This window comes from Asterias rubens, chromosome 17 (assembly GCF_902459465.1).
Source record: "Asterias rubens chromosome 17, eAstRub1.3, whole genome shotgun sequence".
Taxonomy (NCBI): domain Eukaryota; kingdom Metazoa; phylum Echinodermata; class Asteroidea; order Forcipulatida; family Asteriidae; genus Asterias; species Asterias rubens.
Window position 1 is genome coordinate 8739434 of NC_047078.1, and position 20629 is coordinate 8760062.

The 20629-nt window shown below is 36.6% G+C and overlaps 2 protein-coding genes across 2 annotated transcripts; both read left to right on the forward strand.

The window, feature by feature from the left end:
* The first annotated feature begins 2314 nt into the window (after positions 1-2314).
* On the forward strand, positions 2315-6333 carry LOC117301649 (metacaspase-2-like). Its single transcript, XM_033785672.1, has 4 exons — positions 2315-2373; positions 3564-3624; positions 4750-5063; positions 5835-6333. Exons 1-4 carry the CDS (start codon positions 2322-2324, stop codon positions 5942-5944), a joined length of 537 nt encoding a protein of 178 aa, XP_033641563.1. The 5' UTR covers positions 2315-2321; the 3' UTR covers positions 5945-6333.
* A 7470-nt stretch (positions 6334-13803) lies between these two features.
* LOC117301392 lies at positions 13804-17902 on the forward strand. Its single transcript, XM_033785348.1, has 4 exons — positions 13804-13867; positions 14920-14971; positions 15766-15935; positions 17081-17902. Exons 1-4 carry the CDS (start codon positions 13816-13818, stop codon positions 17200-17202), a joined length of 396 nt encoding a protein of 131 aa, XP_033641239.1. The 5' UTR covers positions 13804-13815; the 3' UTR covers positions 17203-17902.
* Positions 17903-20629: the final 2727 nt, after the last annotated feature.

Here is a 20629-nt window from a genome sequence, read left to right on the forward strand (position 1 = left end):
TGTACATATAAATATGGGTATATTATGTCATTGTTTTAAAAACTCTATCCTACATAGTAACATAAACACTAGTTATGCATTAAATGAAATTAATCAAAACAGTGGTATTGCTTTGTTGTTGTCTTCTATAGAAATAAAAATATGATGAAATTCAGATTGTTTTATATCATTCGTTACTTTTTTTTACCCCTCTTTGCCGTCCGTCCGGCCATTTAGTTTTCGCACAAAACAATCGACTTGTGAAGAATTCTACAAGCATAGAATGAAAATACTATACACTTTCATCAACAGAGTGACATCACAGAAAAGTATAACTTATACCTCATTTTATGTCAGTGTGTTTTCATGTTCTAATACATAAAACACCCCTAACCAAAGTTGTGAAATATTTTTCAAGCATAGCATGACAAATCACACTTTCATCAACAGAGTGACGTCACAGAAATAGTTTTATGTTAAGTACATGACAATAAAGTTTACATAATAATAATAACAACTTTTAACTCATTTGTATATCATGTATTTTCATGTTTTAAAAGGCCTACGTGAATAGTACAGTCCTTGCCAAAGTTGTGAAATATTTTTGTAGCTTAGCATGAAAAATCACACTTTCATCTACAGAGTGACGTCACATAAATAGTTTGAGGTTAGGTAAATACATAATTACTATGAAGCTTAAAGGGATACTGCAGTGAATTAAAATAAAACAGTTAATTTTGCTGTCATGTATTTCTGATATATGTATTGAACATCAATCAAATGTGTTTTGTTATTCCCGACATATCTGACTTGCGTAATGACCCTTTTGTGGATTGTTACCGCCCCTACCATCGACGTCACGTCGGGAATTCAAACATAATTTATCGTCGGCAAAAAGAGTCTGGTCCCTAACTACACGCGCCTAGATACCAGGTCACACAGTGCACACGTCTCTATATGCACACAGCCAGGTGACCCGACGGCTCGGGTTACCGACATGACGTCACGTTTATGCAAACGTTTAATCTCTTGAAAACCAATTTAATAAAAAATAATAAAAAAAGATTTCAGGTTTAAAAAGTCATGTTTAATAGTTTAAATGAAAAAAAAAACTGCAGCCACCCTTTAAAGAATAATAACGTATAACTCATTTGTATATCATGTCTTTTCATGTTTTAAGACACGAGTAGTACACTCCTAAATGAATCGTACATTACTCCCTGGTGATCTAGAAGTACAGTGTCAGCTGTCCACTTAAATACGTTATCATCACCAACGATGACATTTGTACTAATTGTTATTGTTTATAGGTTGTTAATTATCTTGGGGCCATATTCCATATTGTTTTAGAGTATTGACATATCAGCGCCATGTGAATTGTAACAACTGTCGACACAGCTTCGCCTATAGGTCGTGTGGACTCGCTTGTCGTTTCGTAGTTTTAAATTAAGGGTATCATACCCTTTGTAAAAAATAAAAGAGGTTTATACCCTTCGAGAAGAACTATGCTATGGCCAAAACGTCGGCAATAATTTTTTTTTTTGCAAGAAAAGAGGTTTCCGAATCCTTTAATACAGACCAAACATTTCGCTGATTGGTGTGGTTACTTGCCATTTCGAAGGGCACCACATCCATGTATCAAGAAAAGGGGTTTTAGCCCTCGAGAAAGACTCTGCTATAGGTACGGTTGAAACGTAGCGCCATGAACTATTTGTTGGCAAAAAAAAGAGTTTTTTTACAATCCTTTGATACAGGCCAATATTTATTTTCATGAGTTTGTTTAATTTTGGTTCTCAACTTAACTTGGCTCTGAAGTCATTTGCATAATTGGTGTGCCGCTTTAATATATTGTTTTGTAAGCTTTCTTTGGGCGTGTGGACCCATTTGGCACCAAGAACAAGTAACAAAAGGGATATGGGTGTTTTTAGAAAACAATGTTGAGTCTGTGAATAATGGGTCGACATTCGTGTGTGTAAATTCTTTATTTTGAAGGTTTATAAGAAAATGTACCGACAAAAATTACACAAAATATTGATTCAAATTAATTTACCTCAATATGAACATTTTATTCTGTGTTGTTATTGGGGACGCTTCAAAAATACCTGCAACAAATCACAAAATTAACTTATTTTGTTAGCATGACCATTTCATCATAAACTGTTGCTTAACAAATTGATAAGCACCATTAACAGTTGGTCAAACCCTTACTATGTCCTAGTTATTCTGTGAGATGATTATCTGAAAATTAGTAATTCATATCAATGTTTGCCTGATAACCGTCTCTATAAAATGCGTGTACGGCTGCTTGGAGACTCATCTAGAATTCTGAATCATCGGTAACAATGACTCGTATTGCTATCCTCGGCGTGCTGGTCCTAGCTGCAGTATGTTCTGGTGAGTATTAGCTGCAGTAGACAGCATTGGTTTTCAAACGACTGCTTTTCATTAGGAACTTTTTGTTATCCTGATTAAATTTACTTAATTGTTGATTTACTTGACTGTTTTATAATTAATTGTTGAACATTAGTACACATTCTCCTGAAGATGTTCTAAATGTAAAAGAGTGAAAAACACCACTCTTTACATTTCGAGCTGTCCTCCCTACGGCTCTTCAAAAAGAGTGGTGGTTATTTCATTCTTTGAGAGGGGTTTCACTCCAGGACAGAGTGAAAAATCACTCAAAAAGATGCAAACTTCAATCTAAAAGAGTGGAAGACCACTCAAAAAAGAGTTGTCCTTCATATGGCTCTTCAAAAAGTGCCTTTTCACTCTTTTACATTAAGAGAGTACTGAGTTGTCTACAGCCGATTCTGTTTAGAACCAACATTTCTCAAAAGAGATTTTGACAAGGTGTTACCGCAAACGTCACCTAATAACAATTCCAACATGCAGAGTTTCAAATGCTTAGTGCCCAACACCGACAATATGTAACAAACTAACTAAATATTGCCTAGCAGCATATAAGAATTTGAGGCTTTGCCTACTTTTGTTCAGTCTGTGTTGTAATTTGGTGTAGGCCTAGTATATCTGTTTTCTGTATTATGTATTTGTTTAAAGGGAAGGTACACGTTTGGTAATTACTCAAAACAAATACTAACTTAAAAACTGACTTGGTAACGAGCATTGGAGAGCTGTTGATAGTATGAAACATTGTGAGAAATGACTCCCTCTGAAGTAGCATAGATTTTGAGAAAGAGGTAATTTCTCACTAAAATAATAAAAGACTTCTAGCCAGAAGTCTTTTATTCCTATTTGAAAGCACACAAAATCATCTAACAAGGGTGGTTTTTCTCTCATCATGTTCTCGCGGAATTTCGATGAACAGTTTAGCTCAACCTTTTCACAGGCTTGTTATTTTGTGCTTATGTTGGGATACACCAAGTAAGAAGACTGGTGTTTGACATTTACCAAACGTGTACCCTCCCTTTAATACAAAGTTGGTTAAGTACGGTTCTTTTGTGAAAAGCGTTGCCTTACTCAAACACATGCTTCCGATAGAATAAAAAAAATCACACATTATGTTATTCATTTATGAGAATTAAATAGTTAAAAACAAATATTCTTTGTTTGTTTTTATCCAATAGTGCACGGAGCACCGAAGAAGGTTGGCTATGGACCTTTACTGCGGGAGGTGCGTCAAGCATTGTAAGTACAATAATTAATATACTTGCATATACTCTATGTTATAGAGAAGCTAATTTCAGTTTAATAGATGGAAATTTGCATCGGGGATAAAGAATATTGGTTTTTCCCCTCGCATCGATGTCTGTTAGCACTGTATACTCGGTGCTTTCCCGAGCTCTGGGAACAAAATCACAGGCATATTATTACTCGGTGGGATTTGAAGCCCAACCTTTGCCACTCTAGAGCAGTCTTGCCAACTAGATCACCGAGATTGCCCGGTACATTGGCAGTTCGAATCCTGTATTTTAACAGCAGATACCACAGCGATTTAGTTAATAGTCTCTCAGTCTCGGTCTCTATACGCCGCTCCAAATCTTTGGAATAATCTCCCACCTTGCATTAGACAGTCTTCTTCACTTAATGTATTTAAATCTAAGTTAAAAACCCATTTGTTTACTTCACTCATTTAATTCATTCTTGCTCTGTTTGTGTATTTGGTTTTGTTTTCATACTTATTTTCTGCATTTTTTGTATTCCATGTAATGCGCAGTAGAGTATATATATATAGGTATCTGCGCAATATAAATGCCCGTATTATTATTATTTGCCTCGGAGATAAAGGATAATATATATTTAAGATATTAATTACAGTATTTTGACGTTCTTGTTATTGTTACTAACACAATGTTTTTTCATTTTTTTTAACAATAATTGAACTGATCTCCAGCCCTCATACCACTTATATATCAGTTGTAAACCTAACTCAAGGAAATTAATGAAATAATGACAACCCTGCTTAATTATATAGGCTTTGAGGCATTGCAAGTTGTGGTATTTAGGTATATGTTATGGTTTTAAGGGTTTTTTGGCCGTCTCTCTAGTATTTTTAAGACAGTTGTAAATATCTTTTCATGTCACTGTGTATTTGGTCCCGTTTTTCTTTTCATAGTTCCCCCTTTCAATTTTACAATTTTTTTCTTGTTTTTTTTTATCTGATAAGACGCACATTGCAAAAAAATGTTCATGCTTTTCAAAGTGATGTTTATAACAAATTGAATTGAATTGAATTGGTATGCGGTAACACCATTTATATTTTTTCGACTGGCTGTGTATAATAATTGATTGTGTTTCTGTTTATTACCACAGATTCCAGAAACGTGGTGAACTGAGATCAGAATCCCATTATTATTGTTGGGAGGTACTCGAACAGAAGCGTGAGAGTATCTGTTACGTGCCACCACCTGCAACCAATCCACCACAGCCAACACATGGCCATACCCAACCACCTCCAACACATGCTCCTTGGACTGATGCTCCCAACACTGATGCCCCTGCATCCCATGCTCCCAACACTGATGCCCCTGCATCCCATGCTCCCAACACTGATGCCCCTGCATCCCATGCTCCCAAAACTGATGCTCCTGGTACCGCTGCACCCGCACCACCACTCATCCCATTCGGTAAGTGTACATCTATTCGAATACCTTTAGGCACTGGACACTTTTTGGTAATCACTCAAACTAATTGTTACCATAAAAAAAAATTACTTGGTATAAGCGAGCAATGGAGAGCTGTTGGTAGTATAAAACATTGTGAGAAACGGCTTCTTCTGAAGTTACGTAGTTTTTGAGAAAGAAGTAATTTTTCACTAAAATATTTGAATTGAATTGGAGAATCAGCTGGGGTCTGGAATTCAAGCGTGATTCTGAAAGCACACAACTTGTGCGACAAGGGTGTTTTTTTCTTCCATTATTATCTCGCAACTTCGACGACCAGTTGAGCTAAAATGTTAACAGTTTTTTATTTTAAACATTTATTGAGATACAGAAGACTGGTCTTTGACAATTACCAAAGGTGACCTTTAAGGCACCACTATGCTAAAATTGCGGCAGCTTCATGTTGGCTCGGCAAAGTGTCACTTTAATGCGCTGTCATGAAGTATGCTTATTATATTCACACATGCGTGTAGACAAATACCGACGTGCACCCTTCTTTTTGCCAAACAATTTCTTGAGAATTGAGTCCATTCCACAAGTATTTTACGGCGGGTACCATTCTATTGGATGTATGTTTAGCATGAAATGTGGATAAAACTTAACAGTACCGACAAAGATGACACAACTCATATGCCACGCATGGAAAAAGTAGGGCCTATGTAGTGTTGAGCTTGTGATGTCATGCACAATATGGGTTTATTTCAACATGTTTTTTCCCGTCTTTATTTATTCTAGTCGGGGCTAAGGAAGCGAAAGGTTTCTTGATCGGAAGAAACATTCAGGATCTGCATGAGGAATGTTGCTGGGAGGGATGTGACAATGAAGAAATTGAGGAATCTTGTTAGAAGCAGACTTGTAACGAGTCTACTACTCAATGAGGAGTAGTCTTATAACCAGTCTACTACTCAAATGAGGAGTAAATTGTAACCAGTCTATTACTCAAATGGGGAGTAGATTTGTAATGAACGAATAGTCGAATGAGGAGCGCATTTGTAACGAGTCTTTACCGCAAGCGAGGAGTGGACTTGTAACCAGTCTACTACTCAAATGAGGAGGAGATTTGTAACCAGTCTTCTACTCAAATGCTGCCACCTAGCGTTCTAAAGTTTCCCAGTGCTACTTCAATTAACTATAAATACTGGACCATAATAATTCATCCACTATTGATGTATTAGACTACGGTAATAAAAGAAATGACGACCTAAATACAAAAGGATTATAACTTTTAGATGTTGTTACAAAAATGGATTATTAAGTAATGGCTAGTGTGACAGTGCAATAGGAAATGATTAATAAAATGGTTATTAACAAATAAAGTATTGTGCGGACTTGTCTCTTTTGTTGTCTTTGTTTGTGAAAATAGACAGAAAATCCTAAAACAGCTTCTTGGGAAATGGGAATGCTATCACTTGTAATGTGTTTGTTTATCATAGTTACTTTTTTTTTCCCAGTTGTGAATGTTTCATACACTGATCAAAACATTTTTCCCCAACCTAAAGTTTTTTGAAAACTTGCGACACTTGTGCCGTTGATGGCGTGCTTCAACCACTGACCTCCCACAAATGACGCAAACTGAGGGATGACGTTACATGGCTGTTTGCGAATCCAGCTTTGAAGCAGCAAGGAGGGTTGTTCAAAATTATCGGGTTATTTTTTTTACAATTACAATCTGTCAACTCCCATGCAATCATTATTCCTTATTGGGTGAAACGTTTGAAATAAATTAATGTCAGCAAACATAACTTATTTTGACGCAGTTCAATTCACTTGAATCTAGGCTCCGCGTGCACATCATTCAATAAATAAGACATACTTTCCCTTGCATCTCCCCATCGGTGGGAAATTCATTGGCTTGAATCAAAAATCTAGCACAGAGCAGGGTTGTCGAGGAATTGAGTCATTAACGATCACATCTTCAGCAATTGCGTCAAACCATTTCATTGTTTGGCCACAAGAACTGCCCTTTAAAGCTTGGTTTAAAAAAAAAAAATAAGTCTTAGTGAAAACGTGGTAATTTGTGATTTGTGACTTATTTACATACCAAGTTTCTTCTATGTTTTTATAAAGTGGGATTGGCATCTACCTTTTACTGCCCTCACAAATCCTTGTCATTTGATTGCGAGATGGAAAATATCACAGGTCATCTGGTTAGACTGCAGGACATGCAATCACAAGGTTGTGGGTTCAAATCCCCCAGCTAACCACTGATTTCACAATGATTATAATAAATATTGTCGTCTAGTTACTGAACCAAAATTTCTTGATTCTGTGCAATTCATAATCAAAGATGTTAAACCAATGTTTGTATGATAAGAGAGATTGGCTGTTGCCAGCTTGGTGTTTATTTCCCCCTTGTGGGAGTTTGCCGAGTTTCCTTGATGGAAAGATCATTCAAACAAACAAACAAACAAACAAATAATACTGCCCATACAGATCCTTGTCATTTGATTGGTCCACGTTTCTTAGACACAGATCCTTGTCACTTGACTGGTTGGACACGTGTCACGTGTCGTCATATAATTAACCATGTATACTGCAGCGAAGCTCCAATAGGAGTCCTGTATGGATAGTTACTATAGGACGCTTGTTTCTAAAATAATCGTCCCCGCGTTTTTCCACATGATGCACATGCATGTTACGGCGGACAATATTGGTGTACACACCGAGTCGTCCACATAGGGTGCGTTCGTTTAGCTCCCCTAAGTCGACCCCGGTGCGTGGCGGTTGTTTTTACCAGGACGAACGTGGGTAATTATCTGCACACACTAGTCCTTGGGGAAAAAAAACGCCACACACCGGGGTCGACCCAGGGAAGCTAAACGAACGCACCCACTGTTTCTGTCTCTACAATGTGGACCTCTTTTGTCACAGGTCCACTTCGTATGTATTGTTAGATTTTCAACTTTGTAGTAGTTTTGTTTATGTTGGATCCTCTTTTTCTGTAATGTTCGATCTATATGGTAAGGTATGATCATTGTCAGTGTGGTTAATATAAAACAGTGCTTCGTAATGAACTCTCTTGTGAGGCATGAACATCTGACGTCACACTTTTTACGCCAGATACCGGTCTTGAGCCTAAGTCGACCCCCTTACAAATACACCTTTGAGCTCGCAATCATTATTACATGGAGAATCGCAGTCAAATTACACATGTATTCTTAAAAACATTGTGCAAGCTGCATGCAGACGACCGTAAAGTGCAGCTAGCTGGCAAACATCACCCTCGGACCAATCAAAACACGGAAATGGAAAGCTTATCCAATGAAACTATTTTATTCAATGAAATTGTTGGTTCTGTTGTCGGGAATCATACGTGAACAGAGGGTGTTACATTGTGGGGGGAGGGGGGTGGCAACCAACACGAAGTAGACGCATGCATATTCAATGACCACAGTTTGCAACTACGTATGTGATAAGATATAAAAATGTTGTCTCTTCAGACAATGGGACGTTTTATTATAAACTAGCAATCGGTGAACAACAAGTCTGAGAAAAATCCCAACTGTTTCTTTCGAACAACCGAACTGATTGTACTTTGTGGGGGGAGGGGGTGGCAACCAACACGAAGTAGACGCATGCATATTCAATGACCACAGTTTGAACCTACGTATGTGATAAGATATAAAAATGTTGTCTCTTCAGACAACGGGACGTTTTATTATAAACTAGCAATCGGTGAACAACAAGTCTGAGAAAAATCCCAACTGTTTCTTTCGAACAGCCGAACTGATTGTACTATGTGGTGCCGTGCTCTTTTTTTTTATCACCACAAATTTTCAACAAATACTTAAAAATAGGTTGCCGTGGACGGTAAATGTCTTTAAAGGGGTCTAGACCTTTGAACTTTTGTTTACAAGTTTTATTTAAACCCATTTTCACACGAGATAAATTTAGCAAGGGTCCCTTGCTAAATTGTAACAAGGTTGTCAAAATGTACGTCGTGTGAACAGACAGCAATTGTTGTTGTGTCCAAGGTCTCTTGAAAAATATTGTCCAACATTGCTACATAATACGAAAGATAATGTTCATAGCAAGTATCTTGCGAAACAATATGGGCGGCCAAAAGGGCCAAAAGCTAAATAAAATAAAAACTAACTATATTTTTTAAAACTAACATAAAAAACGAAAATTAAAGAACAATTACAGTTTATTAAAGATAAACAATAATACCAATAATACCAATAATAAACAAATGAAATTTATGTGTTGATCGTAAATACAGAGCACCAAAAGTTTAAAATGAATAAAATAAAAATAAAATAAAAAACAGCATTATATTGTTAATTTAGATTAAAGGGAAAAGATGAGCAATTAGTCAAAACTTGAAATGAAAAACTATTAATCCACTAGAAAAAAATATTACATTAAATATAAAAAAAGGTTATAATAAAAACATGTTTGTCCCTTTAAAAATAAATACACGAAATGTTTTTAAATTAACAGAAAAGGAAACTATAAAAAAAAATAATCCATTAGAAAAAAATGACACTAAATTACAAAAAATCATTAATAATAAAAGAAATGTTTGTCCCTTAAAAATAATTACACGAAATGTTTTTAAATTAACAAGAAAAAACCTATCCAAAAAAATAATCAATAAGAACAAAAATTCACTAAATAAAAAAAAAAGTTAATTATAAAAATTGTTTGCCCTGAAAAATAATTACACGAAATGTTTTTAAATAAAAAATACAAAATTAATTATCCTTAAAAAAAACTACTCTTTATATATTTTTTTAATTCTTACCTAAAAACCACCAACGTAAAAAAAACGAAACAAACATTGAGGGCGTCAAACTAAAGACAAATTGTGTAAAGGACAAATTTTTTGTAAAGGACAAATTTTGTAAAGGACAAATTTCAGAATCAACGAACAAAAATGTTTATGAACTGACCATTAATGAACATAGAGGGCGCACATTGTGGCAAGTCGCGAATTTCTTTTCCCAATGACTTTGTCCAAGATTTTCCCATTGGCTGCAAGACAGCATCATTCATCGTACTCGCCGGGCCAGTGTTCCCCTATTATTAAAGCTTTTATCATGTTATTAGAATAGCTCTATGGGTTGAAACATGTGATTTCATGGAGCCATAATTAAAATAAAATAAAAACTTTTATTTTACATGGGTAGGTGTACATATTCATGTACAGTCCATGTATGGTGGTGCAATAAAAACCAAAGATCGTACGATCATTGATAAAAACCTGTGCTTTCAAGGCTGATCATGTGTGTGAGAAAAGCTCTTGTAAATTCGGGAATTCCCCAGGAATGTTTTTTTTTTAAAGTACACACAGCCCAGCCTGCACTGGAGCCCCCAATTTCATGGCTCTGTTTACTGTGCGTATCGACGCTTGTGGAAGCAGGGAATGGACCCCATAGATATAGAATAGAATAACTAGATCGGCCGTGCGTACATACGCGGGTTCTGGCATGGGGGCCGCCATTGCCTATCTCCCGTGTACATTTTCTGTGTGTTGCCGTCAGCACGTGACTTTTTGCCGTCAGCACGTGACATTTAGCGCGTCAAGGCCTATCTCCCGTGTTCATTTTTGCGCGTCGCCTTTCGAACGTGAAATTTTTACCGCGTCCATAGCGAACAAAAACTTTTTCTACACAGGCAATGGCGCGTATGTGTACGCGCGGCCGATCTAGTTATTTTAATTCTATATCTATGATGGACCCTTCCCATGAAATATTATGCTAATTACATTCACGCATGCGTACAGACCCTGTTGGTTGGCAAACGCCATAGAGTTGTGCACTATAAGCAGATGCGCAATCGCGTCTCCGTCACGCACCCATTAACCGTGTACAAAACAGCGCGATGTTCCCCTCATTTTGCCAATCAAAACGTTAGTGCGCACGCGCTACGTGCAGTTTACATATTTCATGGGAAGGGTCTCTTCTGCGCTTATGTCTTTCAAGCATGTTAACAATATAGTGGGGAATTTCGGCACGTGCGCATTCGTACTCTACGCGTTAGCAGCTGCTCACCGTAAGCAAAGAATCAACGCTTTGGAAAATACGAAATTATTTGCTTTTGTCAAGCATTTTCACAGGTTAGCGGGGCTTTTGGTTTGTGCCCATGTGCACTTCACGTTGAGCATTTAGGGTCTATGAAGGTGCAATTAAGTAAAACTTGTGCTGAAAGGATTGAAAGACTGTGTCACTGATGTCTTGTGTTTTGTAGTCTTGTAATCATGAGCGACAGAAGTGGTTATAACCATGAGTTAACCAAGGGGAATTTCATCGCGACACTTTCATAGTACGTAGCTTTAGTCGCACTATAAACCAAGTGGGTTGAAAAGCAGAAGGCGCGACTCGACTAAGCAATCAAAATCCGCAATTTCCCATGAGTTGTTCAACAAGATATGGTTACGACTACGTTCCTATGGTGTTGTGATAATACTTACGAAGGACTTGTACAAGTCTACACTCATGCTTTTAATATTATGCTTAAGTAAGCCCATTGTATGTCACACAACCAGGACCCAATTTCATGGCTCTGCTTTCTGTAAGCACAGAATCGGCGCTTGCGGAAGCAGGGAATTCTGTGCTTACGGCAAGCCTATTTCACAGGTTAGCGGCGAATTTTTGCTTCTACGCATGCGTACTCCACGTTACTAGGCATTCTATGCTTACAAGGCTAGCGCAGAAATTCGGAGCTTGCAAGTAAGCGGGGAATCGAGATCGTAAGTGCAGAATTCGGCGGTAAGCAGAGCCATGAAAGTGGGCCCAGATCTACAGTTGCTCATGTGTTTCAACTTAACAAAAAGTCTCCAACCTTATAACAATGGTTGTTCCAAGCTACGCAGCTACTCAGATACGCTTAGGTTTCAAGATACGCTACTTTCCTTCAAGTTACGCTATAATATAAAAACGGTGTACATAGCCCGAGTCAAGCTACGCTTACATTCCATATGCAGCTATGTTTACTTTCCAAGACAGCTACGCTTACGTTCCAAGATATGCTTACGTTCCAAAAGATATGGTTACGTTCCAAGCACGCAGCTACGCTTTACATTCCAAGACACATTTAGGTTCCAAGTTACGCTACAATATCAACAGGTACGCTTTCAATCCGAGTCGATAGGCTCACGATTCAAGGTTTGCAACATCACTTACGTTTCAAAAAACGATCTAAAAAAGGTCTATGGACACTTTTAAATCCCTCAAGATTCCCTTCCCCCATAATTAAAAAATCTTTTACTGTGAATACTAACAGGGCCCACCTTCATTTGTTAGCAAAATACTGCTAACAAAATTTCTTCACTATCAACAAATTTAGTCGGGCACCAGTCATAAGTCCACAATTTCTCTTCATTTGGTTTTCAGAGCAAATTGTATCACTGACTTTATTTTATTTTCATGTTATCCCTGATCGTAAGCCACCAGTCGCAGTAGGCCAGCTTTCAGCTGCTTATGGCAATGCTCAATATGGTCTTATACACGTACACCAATAGTTTTGAACTTTTTAGTTTTAAGTCGTCTTGCAAATGCATGGCCAGCATCTGAGACCAGATGTATGATGAAAAATTCGCTTTTTGCAGCGAATGGGAAAATCTTGGCCTATAAAAAAACCCACTAAAATAAAAGAGAAAAATTCGCGACTCGCCATCATCCGCGCCCTCTATGTTCATTTATGGTCAGTTCGTCAAAACTTTTGTTCGTTGATTCTGAAATATTTTTTCCTTTACAAAATTTGTCCTTCACAAAATTTGTCCTTTACAAAATTTGTCCTTTACAAAATTTGTCTTTAGTTTGACGCCCTCAATGTTTGTTTCGGTTTTTTTAACGTAGCTTGTGCAATTTTAGTTTACCTTGGTGGATTTTAGGTAAGAATTAAAAAAATTCATGAGGTGTAATTTTTTTTAAGGATAATTTTTTAATTTTTTATTTAAAAACATTTCGTATAATTATTTTTCAGGGCAAACAATTTTTATAATTAACTTTATTTTTTATTTAGTGAATTTTTTTTCTTAAGGATGATTTTTTTGGATAGTTTTTTTTTTTCTTGTTAATTTAAAAACATTTCGTGTAATTAATTTTAAGGGACAAACATTTCTTTTATTATTAGTGATTTTTTTTAATTTAGTGTGTTTTTTTTCTAACGCATTTTTTTTTGATGGTTTTCTTTTACTGTTAATTTAAAAACATTTCGTGTATTTATTTTTAAAGGGACAAACATGTTTTTATTATAACCTTTTTTTATATTTAGTGTAATATTTTTTTCTAGTGGATTAATATTTTTTCATATTATTTCAAGTTTTGACTAATTGTTCATCTTTTCCCTTTATAATCTAAATTAACAATATGCTGTTTTTTATTTTATTATTATTTTGTTCATTTTAAACTTTTTGTGCTCTGTATTTACGATTTACACATAAATTTCGTTTGTTTATTATTGGTATTATTGTTTATCTTTAATTAATTGTAATTGTTCTTTAATTTTCGTTTTTTATGTTAGTTTTAAAAAATATAGTTAGTTTTTATTTTATTTAGCTTTTGGCCCTTTTGGCCGCCCATAGAAACAAGCGTTAACAAAATGTATATCAATCTCAAATTTAAAGAGCTCTGATTGGCTGATTGAATAATATCATGTGTGTGAGATGACGTCAGTGAATGTTTAACATTAGTAATTGAAATAAAGTTCATATAAAAGTAGTTGAATATCCGGTCGAGACATCACCTTGTCGTCAACATCGACCTTCAATATGACTCGTATTCTACTCCTTGCAGCTGTGGCACTTGTCGTGGTCTACCAGGGTAAGTCTGAAATTAGTTTTCTTCATGTTAAGTTTTTCCTACTTTTGACAAAATGATAAGTAAGATTTGAACATAGTATATTTAGCCGAGGTTTGCGGATATCACCATGAGTACATCTCTTAAGAGTCCAGGGGTGGATTTCACAAAGAGTTGGGACTAGTCTTATATCGAGTTAGGACGAGTTACTCGTCCTAACCTAGGACTAGCTGTACGTTTTTGATATCTCTTTAATAGGACTAGTCCTAAAATAGGACTAGTCCTAACTCTTTGTGAAATCGACCCCAGTATTCTCCTGAAGATGATCATAGCATATATTCTAATGTGGGTTTTTGTTGTTATTATTATAAAGCATGAAACAACCATTGTACACAAAAAACAGCAATGATGATTCGATGATACATGTTATGCTAAATAATTTTACAATGATTTGAAGATGTTTTTAACCAGAAAAGTATAAAAACAATTCAGACTAAAAGATGAGGAACAGGATGAACTGGTGTTTTTGTGATGCATCACATGATGCTGATTCGATTTAGATAATGTGTGGCACTCAGATAATATGGCCGAAAAAGAGGGATACGAGGAGAATCTGACTGCGGTTATGACTTTTTATTCTGTAAAATAGAACTTATGTAAGCCAAACGTCACACTAGTGTTTTAAAGGCACTGGACAACATGTGTAATTGCTCAAAATAATTATTAGAATAAAACCTTACTTGGTATGGGGACACGTTGGTAGTATAAAACATTGTGAAGAACGGCTCCCTCTGAAGTAACGTAGTTTGAGAAAGATGGCATTTTTGACGAATTTGTTTTCGAGACCTCAGAAATAGATTTTGAGGTCTCGAAATCAGGCATCTGAAAGCACACAACTTCTTGTGACAGAGGTGTTTTTTCTTCCGTTCTTTTCTCGCAACCTCGACGACCAAATTGAGCAAAAATTTTCACAGGTTTTTTATTTTATGTTATGTTGAAATACACCAAGTAAGAAGACAGGTCTTTGACAATTACCAATAGTGTCCAGTCTAAAGTATTTGTTTTGTTTGTTGCAGTGTCCGGAGCACCAAACCACAATGGCTTGTTGAGAGAAGCAAAAAGGAACATGTAAGTTATTCCATTGATTTATTTATGCTTAAATATTCGCAAAAATGTTTGTGATAAGAGCAGTGATCCTACCCATGAGTTTTTATTTAATCTGGTGTGCTGTTATTTTAGAGAGATGTGTTTAATCTTTCTCTTTTTCTGTCTGTCTTTTGACGCCAAACTCTTTTTCACTCTTCTTTAAAACGCTTGCCCGCCCCCTTCTGAAATGTATGTTTATACCATTGACATAATAATTTTATTATCAAATACACGGTGACTGATAATGACAGTCACAGTGTGATAACGCAGGGGAAAAAAGGAAAACATTAGAGCAAATAATGCAGGTCTAAAAAAAAAAAAATTAAAGCATCAATTAGCTGCTTATCCCGAATTCTATCAAAAGATAACTTTCCAGAAAAACCCTTCCGGTTTAATTCAATCACCCAAACTGACCCTGCCGTTGACAATTCCCAACAATCCATCTCTGATTTCAAGTCCAAGTCAAGCAGGTACTCCAGCACCCCCCCTTACCCATCTTGCCACTCAAATTATTTTAGACTTTACCCTTTCGCCCTGTTTTTTTTTTTGGGGGGGGGTTTTCCTATAATTAATTGTTACATTGTATGGTTTTGTAAATGTTGTATTTTTAACCATCCTGTTATTGGCGCTTGCACTGTTAGAGTGCTGAATAAAATAAAATAAATGAATTTTAATTTAAAAAATAAAATAAATTAACAGTACAATCAACGTTTAAATCGATAACCAGTTGCTGAAAATCACCTTTAAAACCTCATTAAAATCTGCACTTAATTTAGATTGGGTAGGCGTGGTCACCAATCAAGGTGGGATGAGACGCATTTTTATTGCGATGATGCACTGGAACAGCAGAGGGAAGTGATTTGCGACCCTAACCACACTCATGCTCCAGTTCAACCTACACCAACTGGTGGACCACTTCCACCTACAGTATCACCTGGACACCAAGGTGGGTGTTCAGTTTTGATACCAGACTATAGACCTTTATCATGATGCAGCCATCTTGAATTGATATCAATGTTTACCAAACCGAGGCTGGAAGAACAAAATAGTCTGGTTCATATTTGCAAAATGATTATTAGCATTCATTGTTGTTATTCGATACAAGGTTTAGACCAAGATGGAGGTAGCTTGATAAAATGTCTTTTGACCCATTGTACGCACGTCACAAGGCGGCAACTGTGCCACACTCACCATTTTGGTGGTCAATATGTTTACGTGTTAACTCCGCCTCGCCTAAAATGCGCACTTCACTGAATAACGCACAGTGACATTGACCACCAAAATGGCACATCCAAGATTATTCGGATGATGGCGTCAGGTGAATTGTGTCAATAGATTAACATTATACAATGTACTAAAGGTAAACTCCCACTAAGTTAATCACCTATAGCATCCCGAACTTAGTAGCCAATATCCAAAAATTAGTAGCCAATGTTTAACATGTGTCTACACAAACTCAACACCATTATAACATGGGTTGCCATTTGCACAAACAGGGTTAGCAGCTGGGGCCAAAATAACTGACCCGGGTTGAACATATGTATACAAAAAGTTAACATCATCATAACATCGACTGCCAATTACACAAACAGGGTTAGCAGCTGGGGTCAAAATAACTAATCCGGGTTGAACAACCGTTTTTTTTTTACAAATGTATTTATTTACAAATAAAGAAACGATCGCCTGCAGCTACCGAGTCAAGCTGATTTGGTAAAAAGAAATCCTTCGACCTGGGCTTTGATATAATCTCGTGTGAGTGGGGGTAGTTTTTGGGTCGGTGTAAGTGCAGGGTGACCACGCGGGTCGAAATGTATCACACTTCGCGGGTTGGCGTAGTGATATCTTTCCCCGCCTTCCACCTCTGTAACCCCAGTTCGGTTTGGTTTTCAGTCCCTACTTGACTGCGTGGGTTTTCCCTGGAACAATTTTCTGGGGTTTTCCTCCCGCATCTAAAACTGGAACTTCCTTTCTTGTCTTCTCTCTCAACTGGGTTCTGGTATAGTTCGCTTTTCTGAGAGTCCTTGGCCACACAATCAGAATTCATAAATGGTAATTTTATATACTGGTTTGATTTATTGATATTTTGCTTAGATGCGTTCGTGGGGAAGAATGAGGCGAGTAGGTTCTTGGGTCGTGGAGTGGTCCAGGGCTTGATTGAGGAATGCTGTTTCGAGGGGTGCCACAGCGAGGAGATTCATGAACACTGCCCATAGTTTACGAGAACAAAAATCACCACCAACGATGCTGACAATTTTAGGACGCTAGGTGGCAGCATACTCACATGGTGAATCCATTGTTCTCGGTAATGTGCGCATGCTCAGAACTAGAAAAGACAATGGTCATTTACCTGGTTAGTCTGCTGCATCTAGCTTCCAAAATCTCCAATTATATTATAATGCTGATCAAATATTTGCATAATCCTCTGACAATTCGAAATATTAATAGGTTTACTATTAATATTATTATTTTGTTGCAATACATTTCATAATATCACTGCACAGTCCTAGTAATATCCAGGGACTGTCGAGTCAAATATTTGCAAAATCCTCTCACATTTGGAAGTATTAATAGTTGCTACTATTTTTGCTGTACAAGATTGTATTGATTTCTCGAAGTCACTGCTGAGAGTAATACCCAACTAATGTAACATTTTTTTGAGACAATACACTACACTCCATCTTTTGGCCGGTGGGGCGCTGTGTAAGCAATATTAAAGTTAAGCCGCTTTCAAAATGGCGAATATGGTTACGATTGTTGCTAGGTGTGATGACGCATGATGACGCAGCGATCCAGCTGTTACCGTAGTTGTCATGTGTTCCAGAAAATAAGCCCATCACAGGTTTATGATATTCTATAACACTAATATAAGCCTACTATTTATCTAATGAGTAAAATATTATTAATGTCAAAGAATTTTCATAGACTTCTCTCATTATTTGTATCGAAACACCGAATAGAAAATGCCTAAACAGAAAATGTTTCAACATAAAATACCCCAATAGAAAATATCCCAACAGAAAATGCCCCAACGCGAAACTATTCTACTAACTGTTTTATGTCAGCATTCCTATTGCATCTGGTGATGTTCATTGGAGTGTGCGTTGATCTCTTGTCCATGCATGGCGGACATTTTAACCTGTTGGTGTGGCATTGCAAAGCTGCTGCTGTGCATGGTTGAATTATAGCTGTATTGGACTGGACCGCACGTTGTTGGGCTCACAATCTTGGCGGGAATTTTGCTCTGATTGCGAGCATGGAGGATATTTTCATTCTGCTGAGGCTAGGTGCTGAATTTATGCTTGAAGCTAGTGCTGTTTGAATGTTGTGCATCTTGTTGGTTGGTTCATGCACACGGAGGCACTTGAAACCATGTGTGGTAAGTTCGCTATCATGTTCGTAAGTATTACGTTTATCCACTTGTACATTATAACCAAAGCTTTTATAACACTTACTTCTCAAAAAAGTCTAATTTGAACGCTTACAAAAAAAACTAGTCTTGATTGCCTACGTTCATATCATATTTAAAGGCAGTGGACACTATTGGTAATTGCTCAAAATAATTATTAACATAAAACTTTACTTGGTAGTGAGTAATGGGGAGAGGTTGATGGTATAAAACATTGTGAGAAACGGCTCCCTCTGAAGTGACATAGTTTTCGAGAAAGAAGTATTTTTCCACGAATTTGGTTTTGAGACCTCAAGTTTAGCATTTGAGGTCTCGAAATCAAATTCGTGGAAAAATACTTCTTTCTCGAAAACTATGTAACTTCAGAGGGAGCCGTTTCGAATTTGATTTCGAGACCTCAAGTTTAGAATTTGAGGTCTCGAAATCAACCATCTAAAAGCACACAACTTCGTGTGACAAGGGTGTTTTTTCTTTCATTATTATCTCGCAACTTCGACCACCGATTGAGCTCAAATTTCACACTGGTTTGTTATTTTATGTATATGTTCACCAAGTGAGAAGACTGGTCTTTGACATTTGTCTTTAACGTAGTTGCCGATATCGCAACACGAATATCTGTATCACACAAACACCTGGATCAAAACGATCCTGATTCATAGACTTGCTCACAAATTAAGACTAACCAAAAACAAACAGGCAACTCTTCCCCCTAGTTTATATTTTATGTAGGTCAGAAAGATTAGACTTGCCGTGACATATTATGCAAAATTGAACACTTTTTGTAATTGCAGATTTGTCATACAAAAACACCTTTAAGTTAACGATGTTGGGTAAAAGATACACACAAAACATGTTTCAGCTTTTGAGACCACCAAAAGTTGAAAACCTTTGAACGTGCAGTAAACTAGGCCGTGTCCGAAACGGCGACTTCGGCTACAGCTACGGCTAGATCGCGCGCGTCTGCCTATTCTTCAACACTGGTAGACGCGCTGATCTAGACGTAGCTGTAGCCGAAGTCGTCGTTTCGGACACGGCCCTACTACCGATTATTTGGTAACATTGTTCGTGAATTTCGAGTTACTGCCTAAGTTACTACACTGATGGAGGGGCAAATGTTCAATAAATTTATCAAACACAGAACTTAAAAGTATAAATTGAGTTTCAAACGTTCTCGGGTGTTGTTTTCTCCGTCTTTATTTCAATCCCAGTAAATTATTATGAATATATATTTACAAAACGCGTCAGTTCATATTGAAGCTTACGTCCATAAAAATTACAATCATAGCAAAATGGCACACCATTCAGCCGTTCACTTTCTTATGTATTACCAGTTTTCATTAAGTTATGGGTTTAAATTGTCAGTTAAAGCAACGAAGACGATCAGAGCATACTGATCGAAACCACCAGTTATTTTCAGAACCAACCTCAAAATAGAATTACACATAGTGCTACCGCAAACATCATCTGATTATACTCCCACCATGCATAGATTCAAATCATAATTTAAAGACAGTGGACACTATTGGTAATTGTCAAAGACCAGTCTTCTCACTTGGTGTATCTCAACATATACATAAAATAACAAACCTGTGAAAATTTGAGCTTAATCGGTCGTCGAAGTTGTGAGATAATAATGAAAGAAAACAACACCCTTGTCACACGAAGTTGTGTGCTTTAATAGATGGTTACTCAAATTCTAAGTATGAGGTCTCGAAATCAAATTCGTGGAAAAATACTTCTGTCTCGAAAACTATGTCCCTTCAGAGGGAGCCGTTTCTCACAATGTTTTTTACCATCAGCAACCTCTCCCCATTACTCATTACCAAGTAAAACTTTATGCTAATAATTATTTTGAGTAATTACCAATAGTGTCCACTGCCTTTAAACAAAACTGTTAGTTTTTACAAAAAAAAATCACTTTTTGGTTCTACTTTTCTTATATATTAATTTTCTTTCCTATAAGATGATTCTATTTTAATTGTTAACTTTGTACATATCAGATTGTTTTTATATAGGCTATATGAATATTTCTAATTGTTTTTTATCCTTCCCTGTAATTGGCGGCTCGTCCGCTGTTGGTTTGGTCAATAAAATATAATATAACTAAAATATGTTAAAATTACCATGAAAATTATAATCGATTAAATAAGCTGAGAACTCTCAAGTTTTAAAACCAGTAATTAAGTTTGCGACTGAAACAACACTCTAAAATCAAAAGAACTAAGCTGAAATAT

Excerpts from the sequence above, each read along its gene's own strand:
- LOC117301649 (XM_033785672.1), top strand. The coding sequence starts at position 2,322 with ATGACTCGTATTGCTATCCTCGGCGTGCTGGTCCTAGCTGCAGTATGT. Across the intron at positions 3,625-4,749 it reads CGGGAGGTGCGTCAAGCATT|ATTCCAGAAACGTGGTGAAC; the intron begins GTAAGTACAATA and ends TTATTACCACAG. Across the intron at positions 5,064-5,834 it reads ACCACCACTCATCCCATTCG|TCGGGGCTAAGGAAGCGAAA; the intron begins GTAAGTGTACAT and ends TATTTATTCTAG.
- LOC117301392 (XM_033785348.1), top strand. The coding sequence starts at position 13,816 with ATGACTCGTATTCTACTCCTTGCAGCTGTGGCACTTGTCGTGGTCTAC. Across the intron at positions 13,868-14,919 it reads ACTTGTCGTGGTCTACCAGG|TGTCCGGAGCACCAAACCAC; the intron begins GTAAGTCTGAAA and ends TGTTTGTTGCAG. Across the intron at positions 15,936-17,080 it reads AGTATCACCTGGACACCAAG|ATGCGTTCGTGGGGAAGAAT; the intron begins GTGGGTGTTCAG and ends TATTTTGCTTAG.